Below are 18,832 nucleotides of genomic sequence, written 5' to 3'. Positions count from 1 at the left end.
ACCCCGCCAGTTTCGTACAATGGCAAATATAATGCAATATTAGCTCACAAAGATCAGCTCCCTCTCTCCCTATAGAAAGAAAATGAATTGAATTCTGTGGCACTTGCGTAACGGAAAATACCCGTGTTACATACGCGTTCGTTTTCTGAGTGAAAAAGAAAAAAAAAACGTTCCTGCTTTCTTTCTAGTTAGGCACCCCAAGGTTCTTGTCATGCACCTAATTGTTGTTAGCAGCAGCAGCAGTGAAAAACAAGTGCCAAATTGATGACGAAACATTGCCAAACAAGTGATGACTGCTTCATTTTTCTCACAGAGATTCACATACCGCCACCTTCGAAGGTGAAGGAACCCTCAACAGCGAGGATACAAAGCATTGAAGGTATCTGCGCTTGCACTTGGGTGTCGTGCACGTTGCTATCCCTGGCAATAAGGAAGCATTCGTATCCTTAACTCAGGAATCGCTAAATATTTGAAGGCTACATGCATGCTTTCACTGGAGGCTATAGGCCGCTATCGCTATTGGGACTGTAAAGTGTGTCACTTTATGTATTTTTGCACTCCCCATATTCCTTTCTGTCTCTAACTTTTAAACCTCCCTTTATCTTTTGGCAGTGTATGGTAGCATACCAGTTTCTCTAGGCTAGTTAATATCCCTGCCTTTCCTCTCTCTCTCTCTTTTACTCCTTCCTTAATGAATGATATGACAAAACATTGTCTCGCAATTGTTGCTGCGCAAATCATTTCTTTTCTGAAAAAAAAAGCGGGAAGGGCATATGGAATTCGCAAAGCACAGTTGAGTAAATTGCTGAAGTAAACTAATTCTTACTCTTATTCTATCCTGATAACATATGTGTTTCGGCGCAAGCTTGCTTTAGCAGTATATCACGTGAGGATATATAGTCCGTTTCTAAGCTTCATAAAGGGTGGTTTTCACCCATGCTGTATGAAAGTAGTGTTTACATCTTATCTCGTATCAACCTCAAAGCAATTGGGACATTAATTTTTTTGCCCAAGAAAGTTGAAATGAAGTTTGAAAATTGAAAAAGTTGAAAAGTCATGAATTTTTCACCTTTCGGAGTTTCCTTTTTTGTGTTTTCTTTTTTTTTAGAAAGCAAAATGGAGGTTCCTCGCGACTCTATAACAAAGCAACGCAGCTATCCTGCCAGGCCATCACTGACTGGGCCACCAGCCAAAACGCAGGGCAAGTGTTTTAGTTTGGTCTATGTGATCTTTTTGATTAATTGATAGATAGGTTGATTGATTGATTGATTGATTGCATGAAAATACGACAGCGTAAGCTAGTTAGCTGTATGATCTAAACATAGCTGAAGACGAATAAAGAATAACAGTAAGTGTTCACAACAAATTAGCTCTGTGTTGAGTACACCGAACTAGTAAATCGTGACTTCAATCATTTTTGCGATGCTCATGGTAGCTTGATGCGGTGGCTCCAGAAAGCTTCAGACTAACCTGCTGGGTGGCTAAGCTTTAATTCTTTTTGTTTCGTCTAACCGTTGTTGTGACGTTTTTACAGCGTAGGTAAAGGATTACTGGAATGATTTTGAGCCACCCCGTAAAAACATTTTTCGTTTCCATGGCGTGAACTGTCAGCGCTCTGCACACACTGATTTCATGCTACTCATGTGAAATATTGTTGTATTTGGATCTTATCCTTTCGCCCCGCGGCACCTCCAAATCAGCCTTACCGCAATGGTGGGGTTATGACTATAGTCAACACAGTTTACTGGGATTGCGGAACTTCCGTTTTGCATGCAGCCTGAAAAGCAGAAATTGCATTCGGTGTCAGTGGACGATAACTCACTCACCGTTTGTTGGGTGACGTGTGGTGTGACTGATAGCAAACTAACAGCTACTAGGTCAAAAGAGCAGGCCCATGGACGAATTTTTTTTTTCTGGGAGGGAAAAAAAGGTGACTTGTTGAAGACCTTGAAAGGCCTTCAACAAGAAGTGGCTGGTGGATAGCCGCCATGGTAGCTCACGGGTAGAGCATCGAGCGCGTTATTCGAAGGTCGCAGGTTCGGTTACTGTCCACGGAAATATCTTGGACCCCTCACACCAACTTTTTTGGGAAATGAACTCGTTTGTGTTATGAGCCTTTGGTTGACCTTCCTGCCTTTTTTTCATCCTTATTCTCTCTCATTCCGATATGTGCAGATCCGACCGATGCTTCGACATGCCCTAGCGGTAATGTCGCCTTGATGTTAATATGCCTGGTGACCACAGCTCATCTGTTTACGTGATAACATGCAGCTAATCTGAAGAGGAAGCACGAAAAGAAAACGTGAGCCATTTCCGCTTACGTCAAATTCAGAAGCAGTTTTTGTACTTGCAGAAACAATACTTGCCGGCGGATTTTTCTAGGTCCTGTCTACGTATAGCTAAGACAATTCCGTTTCACCTTTGAGTAGAACTGGAAGCCGTTTGCAGGTTGGACGCTAGATTTATTGCATATAAACAGCGGCTGTCTCAGAAGTTAGAAAAGTGACTATCAGTTTATAATATTACTTGGCGTCGTTTTCTGTTGTTACTTTCGTTAGAACTTACTCCACATATTACGGCCCTTCACTGCTTCACCTTCAAAGTTTTTCAGTGCCATTGAGCTAGCGAATTGGTAGGTGGTGCAATTTTAGGTAATGTTCATTCGTAAACTTCCACTAACTTTTATGTGTACTTGTGACACGAACAATTTTTGAGAAATCAAACAAGAAACGACTGTTTTTACTAGTTTAAAAAAGAACTTCTTATTGGAATAGCTACAATTTATCTCCGATCATCAGATTCATTGGTTCATGTACTTTCGACGCCCTGCGTTTAGGCGAGGCGTCATGACCATATCACAACCATAAACTAACAATTTGGAATTGCCGAGTGGATGTGTTATTCCATGTCCCAACAGACACCCCAGCATTTTGTTCTGCTAGTGTCAGGTGGATCCACATCTTTTTTTTGCAAACCGTGAATAAAGTTCTCAATGTGTTTTCTTTTTATGACTTCTTCGAAATTGGCTCGCCGCCTTAGCTAATAGTATTTACCCTATGATTACCCGACATTCACATTAACAAGCAATTACACTTGGATAAACGTTTTGTATGAGTGTCTAGAGCTATGTTCTGACTCTGAGGTTGTTTTTCGTCGTAAACTAGAACTCGTCGATTTTCTGATGAGGGATCTTTTTCTCAACCTATCTACCTCACAGTCTTCGTCCAAAAGTATCATAATTTACATGCTTCTCCTGTCGAAGCACCAAAAGTAGATTCGGGGTTCTTTAGGGGGGCTTAGTTTTCAGTGTTATCGCACACCTCAAGTGCCCATATTCATGCATACATTGAATGTATCTTTGTTTAACCTCTCCTTCTCTCTCTCTCTCTCACTGCTCCATTAACCATTCCCCAGCTTTAAAGTGGGTTGCTAGAGCTTACAACTCTAACAACGCGCCCTTTTTTTTTCTTTATTCTCTCTCTCTCTTTTCCTAAGGCTATGGCGTTCGAAAGCCTTCCATCATCCTCTCTTGAACGACGCGCGCGAGTGGAGCGAGGAAATGCAAGCACGAGTGACTCCTATTGTGCAACGTCACTGATGCCTGGAGCCACGCCACGCTCCCTTCTAGCGGACGCGGCACGTCATCAGGCTAGCGCCCGTATGCAGCGCCCCAGGCGGACGCATCCCAGATCCTCCATCAAAAGGCTCAGTAGCTCGCCCAAACAAGTCAAAGTTGTCTGTACATTAGAGTAAAATAGGGTGACGTTGTTGTGTTGCTGGAAACGCGTCTCGTACGCGCTGTAAGTTTCAAATGTACATATATATATAGGAGTATAGGTGAAGTGTTCACAATTCAATGTCTTCGGCCTCTTGAACTTGCTCCGCCACATGCAGTTATCTGTTCTGCATGACTTCCCGCTATTGACCGTTCTCTAGGATATGCATGCGCATTCCCCGATTGGCAAACAAATAAACAAATCGACGTAAACAAAGGTTTATTTACCAGAGTGCGCAGGCGTAAGAACTCCAACACATTAGGAAACGGTGGAGTGGCAGCTAGTACATTGCTCCCTCGGGTGGCGAACTTTGTCAGACAAAACTCTAAGCGACACCGTGACGCCTGGCCAGTACATTAATAACAGACTAACTATTTATTTATTACTTATTTTTTATTCCTGTGGCGCATTAAACGCATGCCCTGTGTCAAAAGGGAATAGGAACAATTACTTATAGGAACAATTACTTACATACTCTCTAAGAACCGTAATGTCTACCTTGATTTTTTTTTTACTTTCCATCAACTACCGTGTCAAAGAACCTCCTTTAGTTTGTCGATGTGCAGCCGAGAAGTCGTCAACAGTAACGCACTCCGCTCGGTTTAAGCATAAAGTACAATACATTCTAAATGACACGGCGAGCAAACACAGACACAAGAAGGGCCCGTTTTGCACGGCTTGTCTTTTAGAGTGATTACTTGCCAACTAGCTCAGCTTTCTTTTACTTTGAGACACAATGCTTTTACGCTTCACACTTAATGAACTGTCAGGGTAATTAGGAAAATTTTATTGAGTGAGCTCATTGAAAGTGCAGATGGGTTTTTTTTTTTTTTTGTCGGCAACATGGACTTTTGCGGCACCTTGCGGAGCAGATTTCGACGCCACGATGCTTCTTTCAAAGGAGCCGCTTAGATCAGTCTTGGCAGCGAGACGAAATTCGAAAGTTAACCCACGATATCACCGTTGGCGCTGGTGTTAATGGGGGCATACAAACGACGTCGAGTGCCTGTCACTAAGCCAGGCACTTCGATCAATCATTAGGGTAGCCGTCAATTGTTGCCAATCAATCCACTCGTCCCAACTTGTGTTTCGCGGTGAACATTGTGGCATATTTGTGAGAGCCATAGATACATCTGCCTTCTATAGACTCCAGAGACTCGTCCATCAACTTAAAAGGCGCCACAGAAGCTGAACTCAAAAGGCATCATTTAATTGGATCTATAAGCACCGTATCCGAAATGTGTTATAGACCTATGGAATTTTTCAAAATAACAAAGCAGCTGACATGTTTTTCCAAAGTCCTGGGCAGATGTCTGGAAAGTTCAGTACATGAATACCAGAAAAGAAAGTAACCTTCAAACAAGTCTTGTTGCATCTTTTCGTGAACGCTGAATTCCCCTCTATTGTCGCGCCAATGTACACGAATATAAGGTGGCTTCACCAGCCTCTTAGGTTCTCTTCTCAGGTAGACCATCTGTTAATAATATGTCACTTTATCATGTGTACATACATACATCGTCGATCGTTGTAAATCTATCCGTCATCGACCCGTTGTGCAGTGCTACTGTGAACACAACGGCGGAATGTGCTGTGTACAAAACAGGAATAAAAGTTGTCGAAAAATTATTCTTTTGCGACTTCTTCAACTCGCACGTTGGCTTTAATTTCTTCACTGTATGCATTCGCTTCAACAGGAAACAGTGCTATGCTGCACAGGACGATGTTTTTTCTTTAATTACACCAACAGGCAACAAGCAGTTGGCTACAGCTTAATTGACTAGTGTTATTTCTAGCTAGATGAAAGTTGTCAGCAGCTATTTGAAATTTCTGAATTTCCCAAAATCTTTTTAGAGTAACCATATTGAGCCGGAGCCTATTTCGGCACGAAAGAATGACACCAAACACCCTGTCAACTATTACGGAGTTAGAGGTTAGAAGCTTGACGGAACGGGCCGAAACCACAATATGATTTGTCATCATGTCATTGTCGGTGTGTTCGGATTAATTGTAGGCACCGAAGGTTATTTGTCACACGCCTACAGTTCAGCTCACGAGTCGCAATTTTTTTTTTCTAATGCGTTGTTTGGTGAGGTGGCCGTCACCCTGAAATCAAGCCCACGTCCTCAAACTTAGCAGCGCTAAACTCTATAGCTCCCAAGATACCTTAGTGGGTGGCTCTAAAGACGAAGCAATTCTCATCGCAAATGCATTCGGCTAATACTGTCTGACTGAGTGCCTGTACCGTATTGTTTCATTCGTTGTCAAAAACAGGTAGATTATCCTCCCGGTGGTTTTCAATATTTCAGCGTTTCCGACCATTTTTCACACAAAAACGGGCAGGCAAGATATTAGTCAATGGGTGGTTGGACAAAAAAAAAGAGGGCATAAAGCATTAATCGATACAAGAGGGGTAACGTAGAAGTTATTGAAAAGACGCAGGTGGATTGCAGAACGAAAGAAAGGGGACGCAGTGAAATCCACTGGTGGCGTCCTCCATCAGCCGCGGCAGAGAAGTAAACCAATTCTCCTAACTCGAAGGTGCTCTATTTCCAGAAGCGAATTTTCTTCGAATGAATGGCGACCCAATCTTCAATCAGTTTCCACCCGATTCACCATTCATAGAATACACAGAGAGGGCGCGGTACAAGCCGAAAAATAGGAAGACCGAGAAGGACCCGAGCTAGAGCAGAATAAACGATTTTGATCGACGACCATCGCTTCGGAAAGTCCTCGGAACCGAATTCACGCCGTCTGCCGCCCCCCGTGGCCTTTCAATTCATCCCTTTGTGAGCGATAGAGAGGGCAATTTCGTTCCAGTGGTTCACTGCCTTCATCACTCTATTTCTCTCTGTGTGTGTCCCTGTTACTCTTGCCTGATGACATGCACAAAAGAAATAAAATAGCGCAAGCCATATCAGACTGCGATATTGAATGCTAACTGCGTGCACGTGGTTTTTGGGCATAACACTTAGCCGGCATAGTCAAGGTACCTGTTATTTTTAAGAATTACTTTTGAAAAGAACTATTCAGTCACATCCTTGAAAAAAGGGGTGGGGGGGTCAGTAATACGTTTTTGCAGGCTAGTAGGTTCATTGCTGATAAACGTTTTTAAACTGCGCGAGGAGACGAAGACACAAGAAAACGTTAATGGCGTTTTTAACGTTTTTTTTTACTTGCGTCATCTTCTCGCATCGGTGGTGGTTCGCAATAGTCGTGTAATGCTTAATAAACAGTGCAGCTGATTAATCTTAGGAGCTTAACGTATGCCCTTCTTGGCTGATAGTCTTCCCTTGGCGTTGTGATGCCTCGCCCAAATCACACGGGGTTTTTGTCCTTCCGACGGCAACAGTTCCAGGATATCGTGCAATACCACGTCACCGGCTCCTTTTGTGACGAAGTCATCGTTGCCGAGCCAGCAGCCGAGGGCAACATTCCCAATCATCATCAACACAGCAGTGGTATGGCGAATTTTTCAGGATCATGGGCTCGCCGTGCCAAAAACCCTTTGGACGCGCCCGACCGACAAACTGATTGATTTGATTGATTGATTGATTGATTGATTGATTGATTGATTGATTGATTGATTGATTGATTGATTGATATGTGAGGTTTAACGTCCCAGACCCGACCGACAAACTGCCTAGACAGGGCTATGTGCAGTCTGTGTGGCTTCGCTTTCCTTAGCGCAGTCAGGTATTCTTTTCCCGCACACTACGACCTGCCCAGTAGCGATGCCTCCTAAATGAGTCTTCTCTGCGCTTGAGACTCAAAGTCATCGAACAACGCTATAGTTGTGTCTGTATTGGTGTTTATCCCTCACCATGCGACTATTGGGCGTGCCTCTTCCTCTTTTTTGGGGTTCAAAGGGAAGCGGTGTTGTACTTTCTCTTTTCGGGAGTGGAGAGGAAGACGACGATATGATTGGAGTGTTCTGGACTCAATTGTTTTCTATTGCAATGAATCTTGGGAAGACTCAGGATACAAAACGCGAGCGCAGAGACGCTTGGAGATGCTTTTTTTTCTGGTTAATTCACGCTTTCATAAACATGTAAATACTGTATATAAACGTTCTTATTACCTACTCCGGCTCTTCTACTCGTCTTCTCCTGAGACTCGGATGGCTGCGGTCAGGACCGCGCTACCCAAAGTTGCAACAGCGTGGACAAATCGAATTGTGTTTTATAGCGAGTAGTCATTGTCGATAAGGAAAAGGAAATAAGCTGCCGGGCTGGTGAACTTAAACTATTTTTTTTTTCACCAACACGATAAGCAAGTGGAATGGATGGCCTTCTGAAGTAGAAGCAATTATTCACTTGGTATACATTTTGAAGTTCACAGCAGGGTCTGCAGTAGTGGATTTGCGAGGTTTTGTAAGTACGAAACGGTATTACCAACCTACATCATATTGTGTACTCGCATGTACCACTATGCTAGTGGACAGTGATTTGCACTTTCGTTGTAATGTTCAAGTGTTGGAATCTGTATTCTGTGTTAAAATATTCCATCCCACCAACTGTAATCACCTTGGGCGCGGTGAGTACAATGATAAATAAATAAATAAATAAATAAATAAATAAATAAATAAATAAATAAATAAATAAATAAATAAATAAATAAATAAATAAATAAAGCAGGATGACAGCCTGTCATAGACCATGCAAGAATGTCCCTAACTCCAGCACCAGAACTAATGCGCAAAGCTGGCCGTTGTGCCTCCGACAGAAAAGGAGGCCATTCGTATTTCGTATTCTCGACTAGCGCGGCGTACAAACTCGGCGCGGTGGCTGTGCCCACTGTCTCCATCAGAGGGCGTGGCTGGCAAGTGATGTCGCGGAGGGTTTAGCAAAGCGTGATGAGTAACTGTGCAGAGGGTTTTCCATGGACTCCGGACCTTTTACCTCGAGCTTAAGAGCTTCGCTCTCAGAAGGCCCAGAAAAGAATAACGCGAAGGATAACAAAAATACAGAATACTTGATTTGAAGAAAGACGGAATTGTGTACGATCATTGCCTACTATTCGCGCTTCGAACTAAATATCTTCGGAAAGACTCACCGACATCTTATGCTGGCGCACCTTTGTATTCCATTCAGGAAGGATATGCCTAAGAGCATAAAATACTTTGACAGGTTTAGCTTTTTTTATTTTCTTTATTTATGAGTATCCTGCAGAAAATGAGGCCTTTCCGTAAATGAAACGAAATAAAGCATTTTCACATAAGTGGATCGTAATGCAATAATAGTTGCGAAGGTGTACCAGCCTTCATTTTGCTTTACAAGTTCGAAGAGTTGCTTTGCACATTCGATGATTACGAAGGCTTACCAGCTAATGTGTTACTTCACGCGTTTCCTTAATTTATTCATAGAAACGGATGGGAAAGCGAGTCCGCAGAGTGTTCTTACACTGAATTTCATCTTTTACAATCAAAGCACGCTTTTCCAGGCTCATAAGATAGCAAGGTGTGGGAGCGGCCTAGTTGGTATTTTGCGCTTTTAGCAGCTGAAGCGCAAAAGGGTCACAATGGACTAAGGGAGCAACGATGAATTCACCAGCCCCTGATTTCTAAGCAAAATTCGCTGCTGCTTAGTTATCGTCTTCACCTTTGTACAATAATTGATTTTATTGAGCTGTCATGTGACAGGTATACATTCTTGCCGCTTTGCAGCAGAATTTTACTTGGACGTTAGCGACTGTCCTCGTTGTTTCCTCAGTCTGTTGTTACCTTTTTGCGCTTCAGCTGTTAAAATCGTGGGATAGCAAGGGACGTAAACTTTCGTTAGGTGCGCCAATGTGTGACGCATATTGCCTTTGCTGGGTGAATAAATGGTTTTCCAGCTGCCAGAATTCAGGACGGTATAGAAACTCACCGCGTGCCTTGTGCACTCAATTAAAACGCCTCGAAGGCGAGAGCCACCTTCTCAGTCGATGTGTGGATGCTGCTGCTCCCCAGCCACTCTTCGAAAGCTTTCTGCACCTTATGTGGACAATTACACACTGCACGTTACGTGCACCAATACGTGGACCACGATCGGACCATTTATTACCAAGCTATGATGTGGTATCTTGACGTCGTCAAGTTGTCACGTGAAGTTATAGTGACGTCATACGACGTAATGATCTTTGCCAATCTGTGACGTCTTATGGTGATGATATCACGTGATTATGGTTCATCGCTCGTGTCCGACACCGTTGAACTCAAGACCCCACCGACATGGGACGCTGTCTCATTGCGAAGGCGGCATTCCGCCTCTAATCATGACTGACTTGAGGTCACCAGGTGCTCCTCGTAGTTTTATCATCAGTGCAGGCCCATAGCCAGGGAAGGGGGGGTCTAGGCGCACGACCCCCCTCCCCTTCATTTCCCAAAGTTCGGATGAAAGACGAATTGAAAGGGGGGGTGGGGGTTAAAGCTTTACCGAAGACGAATAATGAAAATTGGTGTTTTTCAAGGCCCTCAGGATGTGATCAACCCTCGCACTCTACGGGCCTGCATGAGTGTTCAAGGCTCTTCTAAACTGCGTAAGTAACGGCCTTTTCGTTTGCGTCATTTACCTAGAAGGGGTAATCGTACGAAGGCCTGGAGCTGTGATTTTGACGTCAGGTGTAAATAAGGTATCACTGTGTCACGTGCATTTCAGAGGTGATAATTTTTCTGTTTCTCTAGCAACGAAAATTGCGCTCTTAGACTACAAGTTGGCAGGTGAGGGATCTCACCAGACGGCAAGATCAGCTTTCAGTTGGCAGAGAGGTCAGTTAATTTCCGTTGACAGGTGAAGTTGAAACTGTATATGTTGTTTCTTTTATCAGTATCGTTAATCTTCAAGTGAAGTCCATAGGCAACAGGCGCACAATTAACGCCAAATTTATTCTATCAACATTTTCAACTTTATACACATGTGTACAGCGCACCTTCACAAGGAGCAGGATTCCGAAGCTACAGATCCAACACAAATAAAAAAAGTACACTTAGAACGGCACTTTTACACACTCGTCTAGCGTAAATCAATTCTTGATTCGACATTTTTCACGTTGTGCAAATGCAAGACGAATATACTAAATTTTTTTTTATATTGATAATCTAATTTGCATAAAGACATGATTATCCGCACTGGCTCGCTGCACTGAATTACTACATAAGGCCGTGATCAGTCTAGACATTAGGTATAAATATCTACTCTTTAAACCGTGAATACGTATTCAGGAAATTTGCGTAAATGTACACTCAACCAGTGCTACGTCACTTTTTTTTATTTTGAAGTTTGCCACACACCTAAAAGCACTTTTGATGTGTTTGACGGCTTGTAAAACAGTATTTCGTTCAGGGCATGTAGTGAGCTTTCCCATGTAACCGCCCAGCTGACTCGGACTTGCCTATGGCTTGCTTTTGTCGTCATCAACGTGCTCAAGTTTTGCTTGTCGCAACGCTTTCTTTTTTCTGTTCTCTTTCAAGCTACGTAGAACGTTGACTAAACAATCGCAGCATAACTTGGCTGTTGATCTTGTATCTACTATATGGATGCCTGGATTCCTTTATCTGCTCATGCCACCGACTGTTCTGCTAAGTATTTGCCCTTTCGAATTTACCTTGTTGCCTTTAGCATGTTGTCTTTAGTGCGTTTTATCAACCGTGTTTTCCATATTTACGCCACTCATAGGCTACCCACTCGCGAAGCCGAATCTGGAGCTAAATGTTTTTATTATATTCAAAACCAGGGTATCGGAAGAGCCTTTTATATTCCATGGTTAAGTATGCTCGTTTGAACGTAGTGTCATGGCTTCATACGCAAAAAGAATGACAAAGAAAAAACAAAACGAAATAAAAACCCAAAAAAGTCGTAAAAAGGTTTTCATCTTGTGAAATTTTGGGATGTGACCAAAGGAGTGAGATTGCTTAATTTTTTGAACCACTCTGACCTCGCCAAATTTTCTTGAACTCACGTGTTACAATGCTGCATAAGGTCTTTCTTGGATGCTTCAACAACCTCGCCCGGAACGGTGGTCCTCATGCAAACTGTACAAAAGCTTTGCCAAGCCAGATTACGGGAATTTTTTTTTTTCAAAGTAGTTTAGGTTACTTACCGAACAGTCAATTTGAAAACATCGCGCAGCCATGCTTGGCATTTAGCTAGAAAGTTAAAAAGTTAAAAGTAAAAAAAAAGTTCGGGCTCACTGCTACGGTGCCGCATTTCCGTACTTACCATAGGTTAAACAGTACTGGTATAAAACCCTACTCATTCTTCACGGAGAGGAACCCGGCGACAAGGTTGAACACGTGTTGGAACTGAAGACACCTAAAAGTATATTTTAGACGCATGTGTTTAAGATAACACTAATAACAGAAAGTGACAGAAAAAAATTTTTCATTTTTTGCTAAGTTTGTTATTGCGTTTGACTTAATACACCACCACTTGCACTTGATATGTATAGAACTTATCTGAATACATTCTTCTTTTATGGAGGCACACCTTAAGATAGCATACCGATGTCTGAGGTGACGCACTAAGGTGTGCGATGCGAAGATTTATTGATTAAGACTTGGGGTTTAACGTCCCAAAACTAACATAATATTATGAGAGGCTCAGGAAATTTTGACCACTTGGGGGCCTTTCACCTGCACCCAGATCTGATCATACGGGCCCGCAGCTTTTCCGCCTTCATCGAAAATGCAGGGATTCAATCCCGCGACCTGCGGGTCAGCAGCCGAGTATCTTAGCTACTATATCACTCTTGCGGTGCGGATATTTGAAGAACCATGAAAGAAACACAATGCCAATGCTAGCAGGTCAGAAAAAACACGTGCCTTTATGTAAACTCTCCATAAGTATCGATTTAAGTGTCCGATGTAGCTAGGAAATGAAACAAATAAATCTGATTTCCGGTATATATCTCGCACTTTTTGCAGGACATGATTAAGGGTGCGTGGCTTATGCAATTAGCACTAGAGAAACCACACTCACGCAAAAATTTGCTTTAGTCAGTGCCCTGATAGAAACGGCTTGATTGTCAAAATGCTGCCTTAAAGTTTAAGCGCCTTTTGTTTACTTCAGTGAATTTCTCTGTGAGCCTTTCGTCTTCTCTTACTACTGGGAGAGCTTCATGTGCTGACTTCGAAGCACATCTTAGTGCAGCCGTGGGTTATAACGCTTCGCGAATCAATCACTAAACATTACAGGCTGAAATTGGGAGCAAGCAGAAGATTTTACACTTCAAGGTGCACGCTCGTTCCTCTGGTATACCTATCCTTACACCTCATCCACAAAACTTCGAAGTTTCTTTTTTCTGCACTATCGAAAGATCCATTGGCCACTGGTGTCCTGAGATGTAGGAATCATTCGTGACTTATCCCCCTCTCATTTCTTTTTCTTTCTTTTTTTCATTATTAAACGTTTTATCTCTCTCTCTCTCTCTATGAGAGAGAGAGAGTGTGTGTGTGTGTGTGTGTGTGTGTCTCAGCTGCTTTCTGCTACATTCTTTTTTCTCTCATGCGCACTTATAAACAGCGAATGAAATCAGTTCATTAAATACACGGTGCCTCGTGATAGGTGCACGCTTTTGTTTAAATGTGGTTGATTAGTCACAAAACTACACACGCAGATGTATATCACGTGCAAGTGGTGCTGAACTTTGTCAGTGCTCCGAGCGATGATGATGTCACTTCACCTATTGAATTCCAGTTCACTACTGCATCTGATTTCTGCTGCTCCTTGCTCTTTACGTCATAGGTTACAGACATAAAGACACCTGTTTATACTATGGACATTTGTGCACGGCTATACGTGAACGACACGTTAGCGTTCTTGTTCAGAGTCGCGCTATTATATACAGTGGTTTTCATCGGTCGCTTGATGACGTTGCAAGTTACTTCCCGAGGTAGACAAGGTCGAACACATCATTAAGGGAACATCTTATCTGTATTCAAACAGGCGTAACTGAAATATTTATTTTATTTAACGAGAAAAATATCTACTATATGACGGCTATTCGGGGAGCCGATAAGCAGAATAATGTTCCAAACTAGCATAGGTGTTCAACGTGAACTTCAATGAGGACTTGACTACCGATTAGGTGTCCACCTTATATGATAAAGATCCGGTACGTAGACGTGAAAAGTCGAGAAATTCTCTCGCAGGTCATCAGCTAAAGAGACTGCGAAGCATGTCACGTGCAACGAAATGGTCATTCAACATGACGACTCATCTATACAGTGCCGCTAATAACTGAATTATTGTCCGATGTCACACTCCCGGACGACGGCCCATATTTTGGGGTTCGAAACAGAACAAGTGAACAACAGCTTCATGCCGAAGCTTCACGTCTAAGTCAGCCATCCGGAGGTGTTTCGGATGTCCTTGAAGTAACCAGGAGGCTCAGGGTCGAGCCGGTGTGAGCGCTGCACGAAGCCTCTTCGTGTGGAAGCACATGACGTGGGCACAACATCGCCCATCAACACGCTCAGTTCTAAACACGGCCATCCACCTAGCTACACCGAGGCACATCCTGCAGCCACGATCACGTCACACGCAGCAGCACCGTCAGTGACGCGAACGATCTCATGATCAAGACGAAGGTGCAAGTGACGCTTGGATGTGTTGACTGCGACGCTGACCCTGCGACAAAGCATGCGAGAATGAAGATGTAAAATACGATATGGCACTTCAAGTGGTCGATTCTATATGCGCACCTTTGAAAAACTAATCTACAATCACTCATTCTTCTTCTCTTATTCTTGATGAGTGTATTTCTCTCAATGCAACTGTATTAGTGAAGCTAGAATACGTTGTTGAGGATTACGTTACACACGTTCACATAACGTTATTTTCATCCCTCGCAATATTATCGAATGCCCAGATAGCATACCTGTCTGTCTCTTCTTCAAAATGACACCGTGGTATTGAGACGCTAAACGAGAGATATTATTATATTCAAATGCCAGGTGCTGTACCTCAATATCGTGTACTGGTGTGCTGTGAACACCCTAGCGTTCTTTTTTTTTGTTCTTTACTTGAATACATATTAGCTTACGCCACCTGTTTACTGGCACCCGTGTGCATTAACGTTTCTGCGTTACTTCCAAGCTCTTCCAAGCTATACCAATTCATGAACAGTATTAATCGTTCGACGATACTCACTGCTCGTAAATATGCCACTCTGAAATGAAACCACGCATCGTTGAGCTGTACGGTCTTATGGTAAAAAAATAAGGATACCAAGTTGAAAGAACAGTTAGTTTTATAGGATAAAATTATATCAGAATAAAAATTCATGGAGGCGTATGATCTCGATTTGTGCCCTTCTTTCGATCAGACATCATGCATGTGCCCCAACAAGCACTGAGCTTGACGCAATTAGTTTCACTACGCAGCATGTACTTGCCTGAATCTTCTGGCAGAGAACCGGCCATCGGCGGCCTCAGCGGGAAGCTTTGATGCTTGGTAACAGCAGCGTCGGAAGCCTCAAGTTTTCCTTCTGGTCAGCGTAAATGAAAAAAAAAAAATACAAGGAAAAGTCGGTTAGAAGCATTTACAGAAGTCAGACAACGAATACCAATTTATGCGAGCAGGAAGCTGAGAAGGAATAACAGCGGTTCAAACGTAGTTTTATCAAATGCACATTACTTTTCACTTACACTTTACCATTATGGTCGAATGACGGCATCCGTTATCTCCCATTACGACTGCTATTTTCGCGCCATGTCACGTCACAATGCTCTGACAGAAACACACGGATATCTTTTACAAAGATGAACACAGTATGTACCCATGTCGCAAGGAGGAAGTGAGCGTTTTCGTAGAGGTTTTGAATACGCCAATGCATTAAGAGAACGAAGCTTCCCCATGACCAGCCATCTGACTTGGAATGCTCAATTTTCTTCGGAAATAGAAATTCCATCAATGCCACAAACGTTTACTTCAGCACACACGTATACTTCAGACTATACAGAACATCAAAGGGCTTTCCGTTCCGTTCTATGTAGCCTGTAGTGTATTATGGACCTATTATGGCAATACCAGCTAACCCAACTAATGCGTTAACGTATCTCAGATGTGCGAACATCTAATTTACCTTCAACGCTCTGTATTCTTGCTGTTGATGGCTCTTTGACTTTTGATGTTGGCGGAACGTGAATTTCTGTAAAAAAAAAAGGCAGCAGCGTTTCACTAAATCCACCCGTGAAATGCAAAGCTACACTTGCATACTTGGACCCCACTTCCCAGTTTGCGTATAGGTAGTCTTTAACAGAAGGATGTAAGTTGAGTGCGCCATGCTGCAACAGTACACGGGTACATAAAATACATGGGTACACCACCAAGATGGCTCCTACTACTTTTTTGTTTATTTTGTTTTTTGTTTTGTTTTTTCCGCACTGTCGCTCATTAGTTGACCTATTATATCACACAATACTTTGAAGGTTCTGGTTGACCGGCAAGGTCCGTGTTGCTGCACCATTTTTTTCACCACCTCCTTTTTGTCTGACAATCTGGTTAATGCACACAGACCATTGCTGTAAACACCCGGTTTACCTCTGCGCCTTTTTTCTGCGCTTTCAGTGAGCCCCATCACTCGTGCTTCCTTGTCTCATTCTCCTTCAAACGGCATCAGCAACCGTCGTGGAAAAACGCGACCTGTCTCGTCCGTTCTTCTTCTTCTGACTTCCGAAGTAGCGGAGCACATCGTAGCCGACGCAAAGACACACGTCGACGACTCATCGTACCAATACGGACCAAGGCCAGGCGAACCAACACGAGAAGCTCGTAAAAAAGAAATTACGCAGGAAAAGAAAGATAGGGAGAGAGAAGGGGGGGGGGGGGAGCTCTCGGTCATAGTCTGACCAAAGTGTTCACACGGGCGGCAATAACAAACACGGAGCGGAAGCCATTATGTCGGAAATCCGCGAAATCGATCAGTCGTCCTCTCTCGTCATGTTTTTCTACATGACTCGTTCACGGGAAACCGGCGCGACGCTCCGTTAATCGGAGGCGCCGGCAGTGCGGCCGGGCGCGGCTCCGCGTCGTATACAGTATAGTAGCCATCGACGGCCACATACGGGACCCTATTTCCGGAAGAGTGTCACTAATGCTCGACGTGCCGCTCTCTTCGATGTGCGTCCGGAGAGGCGCACTTCCTTCTTCTTTCGCACTTTCGGGTCCGCGGCCGAATAGGATTGGACTTATGGGTCGTCCCATTGTGTTCCGCGCCTATCTCTGTCGCCGTATGCTCAGCGGTGATCATTGCCTCTCTACGACGGCGTATCGTATATACGCGGTCACCACAGCCTATACCTAGTATGTGCTACTTTCACGAAGGGGTAAAGCTAATGCTCGGTGATGGCCGGAGAGGCCGCTTCGCCTGACGAGGCTGTGGCACTCGCTCCGATATGCTTCGTTGTGGTTAGACGATAGGTATTAGGATATAGTTAGGATGGTTGAGCCTAGCACAGTAAAATGTGTACACAGTAAAGTGATCATCTGGCGATGTCGTGGCGGTAAAAGGGGGGCAGACAACTGGGCAAAAGAAGAAGTTAAGGATGTAGGCGCCGACCGCTTAATAAGCAAGTCGCGTCGCTCCTCTTAGGGTTTACGCCGTACAAATCACGTGACCTGTGCGATGCCACTAGAGTGTTTATTTGTGTAAAACGGATGCAAATGGTGAAACAATTGCGGGACCGAATAATCGCATTAAACAGCCATGTTAGTATGACGATGTGCAGTTTGCTTGAGCATTGAAAATGAGATGACATGCGTGGTTTCAAATAAGACATTCATATAGGCACGCACCTACCTCAAGAAGCAGTGCAATAGCTCGTACTTTTGACTTCCGCCTTAATATAAGTACACAAATTTTCTTTTGAATCTCGCCTCATCTGTTTACTAGTTGAATACCAATATTAAATACAACTTACTGACAAACAGTTACCTTCTATCTGTAATTAGTGCCCAAGGTCTAAAAGTCATGTTGTTCCACTATGAATCATTGATATTCCTGTACTTTCGGCGGTAAGGCCAAGGTATGAGTCATTCCGTGAAAATATGATTTTATGCGTTTGACCCAGTAAGCAACAACAAGAACAAATTGTGTCACCTTTTTTTTCATTTTTACTTTTGCCCGATTAGGTCAAATGGGAAAATCAAGGAACACATCTTACAATTTGAAGGCAATTATCAAACAAAAATATATACGCTGGCAACCCTCCTAGGGTACATGTAGCATTTTTCATTGTCACGGGCGTTGGCGGAGGGGGTTGCAAAACGGGTGCTTTCCCACTTCGCCCCACCGTGATTCGACACGGCTTTGCACCCCCCCTCCCCCCAAAAAAAAGACAAGATATTGCCAAAGCATATGGTCATTTCACCGTTATCTCGTACATGCGCCTTCTAATTCTGTGTTCGTTGCTGCGAAATAAGTCTTCTCGGAATAACTTGACAAAAATATTTTTTTCGGCAGTGGAAGAATCGAGCGTGTTCACTTTCGCTGTTCTCAGCCACCCATACTGCAACATCAAAGAAAATGGAGCACGTGCTATGCTTACCGTACAGTCGTATGGAACCTTCAGTAGAGCCGAGCGAGTTCTTGGCAAAGCATCGGTATGCGCCAAAGTCTTCCGGGGCGATGCGGCTAATGTGCAGCCTCATGTGGACCTTGTACACGTTCTCAGTGCGATTGAGCGAATACTTGGGAGACTCCGCGATGAGGTCACCGCTCTCTAGAGTCCAGTAGTTGATCGATATGGGATACGCCTCCGTGTTGCAAATCATAACAACTTCACCGCCGAGTGGGGCTCCGATGAGTTGGTTGGGAATCCAAATCATCGGCGGAACTGGAATAGTGTAAATATAAATAAAGTGCTTCAATCAAAGGTCTCCATTCTAGTTTTCGAAAACACACATTCTACGAAACTTTTTTTGCATCATTTACGCTGTCAGTGAACCTCGCATGGCGCAGATTTATGAAGTATCAAAGCCACGTTCTTTTTTCTTAACATCAGTTGCAATGACAAACAAAGCAGGATTGTATTTCAATTGTTGTAGTTATGTTGTTACATGTATTCTTACGTCGTATTC

At 43.4% G+C, this 18,832-nt stretch overlaps 2 protein-coding genes across 2 annotated transcripts in view; one reads left to right on the top strand and one right to left on the bottom strand.

The window, feature by feature from the left end:
- The window catches only part of LOC119165547 (lachesin-like), a 125,576-nt gene extending 121,674 nt beyond the window's left edge, over positions 1–3,902 (top strand). The window contains exons 8-11 of the mRNA XM_075865099.1: positions 314–379; positions 1,109–1,201; positions 2,176–2,302; positions 3,496–3,902. Of these exons, the coding sequence (XP_075721214.1) occupies positions 314–379; positions 1,109–1,201; positions 2,176–2,261 (245 nt within the window). The 3' untranslated portion in view covers positions 2,262–2,302; positions 3,496–3,902. The remainder of the gene's footprint in view (positions 1–313; positions 380–1,108; positions 1,202–2,175; positions 2,303–3,495) is intronic.
- Positions 3,903–14,133: 10,231 nt separating this feature from the next.
- Positions 14,134–18,832, bottom strand: part of LOC119165535 (lachesin-like) — a 112,053-nt gene continuing 107,354 nt past the window's right edge. Inside the window, exons 7-10 of the mRNA XM_037417686.2 lie at positions 18,301–18,588; positions 15,837–15,902; positions 15,147–15,239; positions 14,134–14,380 (exon numbers count right to left, since the gene is read on the bottom strand). Of these exons, the coding sequence (XP_037273583.2) occupies positions 14,283–14,380; positions 15,147–15,239; positions 15,837–15,902; positions 18,301–18,588 (545 nt within the window). The 3' untranslated portion in view covers positions 14,134–14,282. The remainder of the gene's footprint in view (positions 14,381–15,146; positions 15,240–15,836; positions 15,903–18,300; positions 18,589–18,832) is intronic.

The sequence above is a fragment of the Rhipicephalus microplus genome, chromosome 1, assembly GCF_043290135.1.
Source record: "Rhipicephalus microplus isolate Deutch F79 chromosome 1, USDA_Rmic, whole genome shotgun sequence".
In the NCBI taxonomy this organism is placed as follows: domain Eukaryota; kingdom Metazoa; phylum Arthropoda; class Arachnida; order Ixodida; family Ixodidae; genus Rhipicephalus; species Rhipicephalus microplus.
This window is presented reverse-complemented; position numbering and strand designations above follow the sequence as displayed.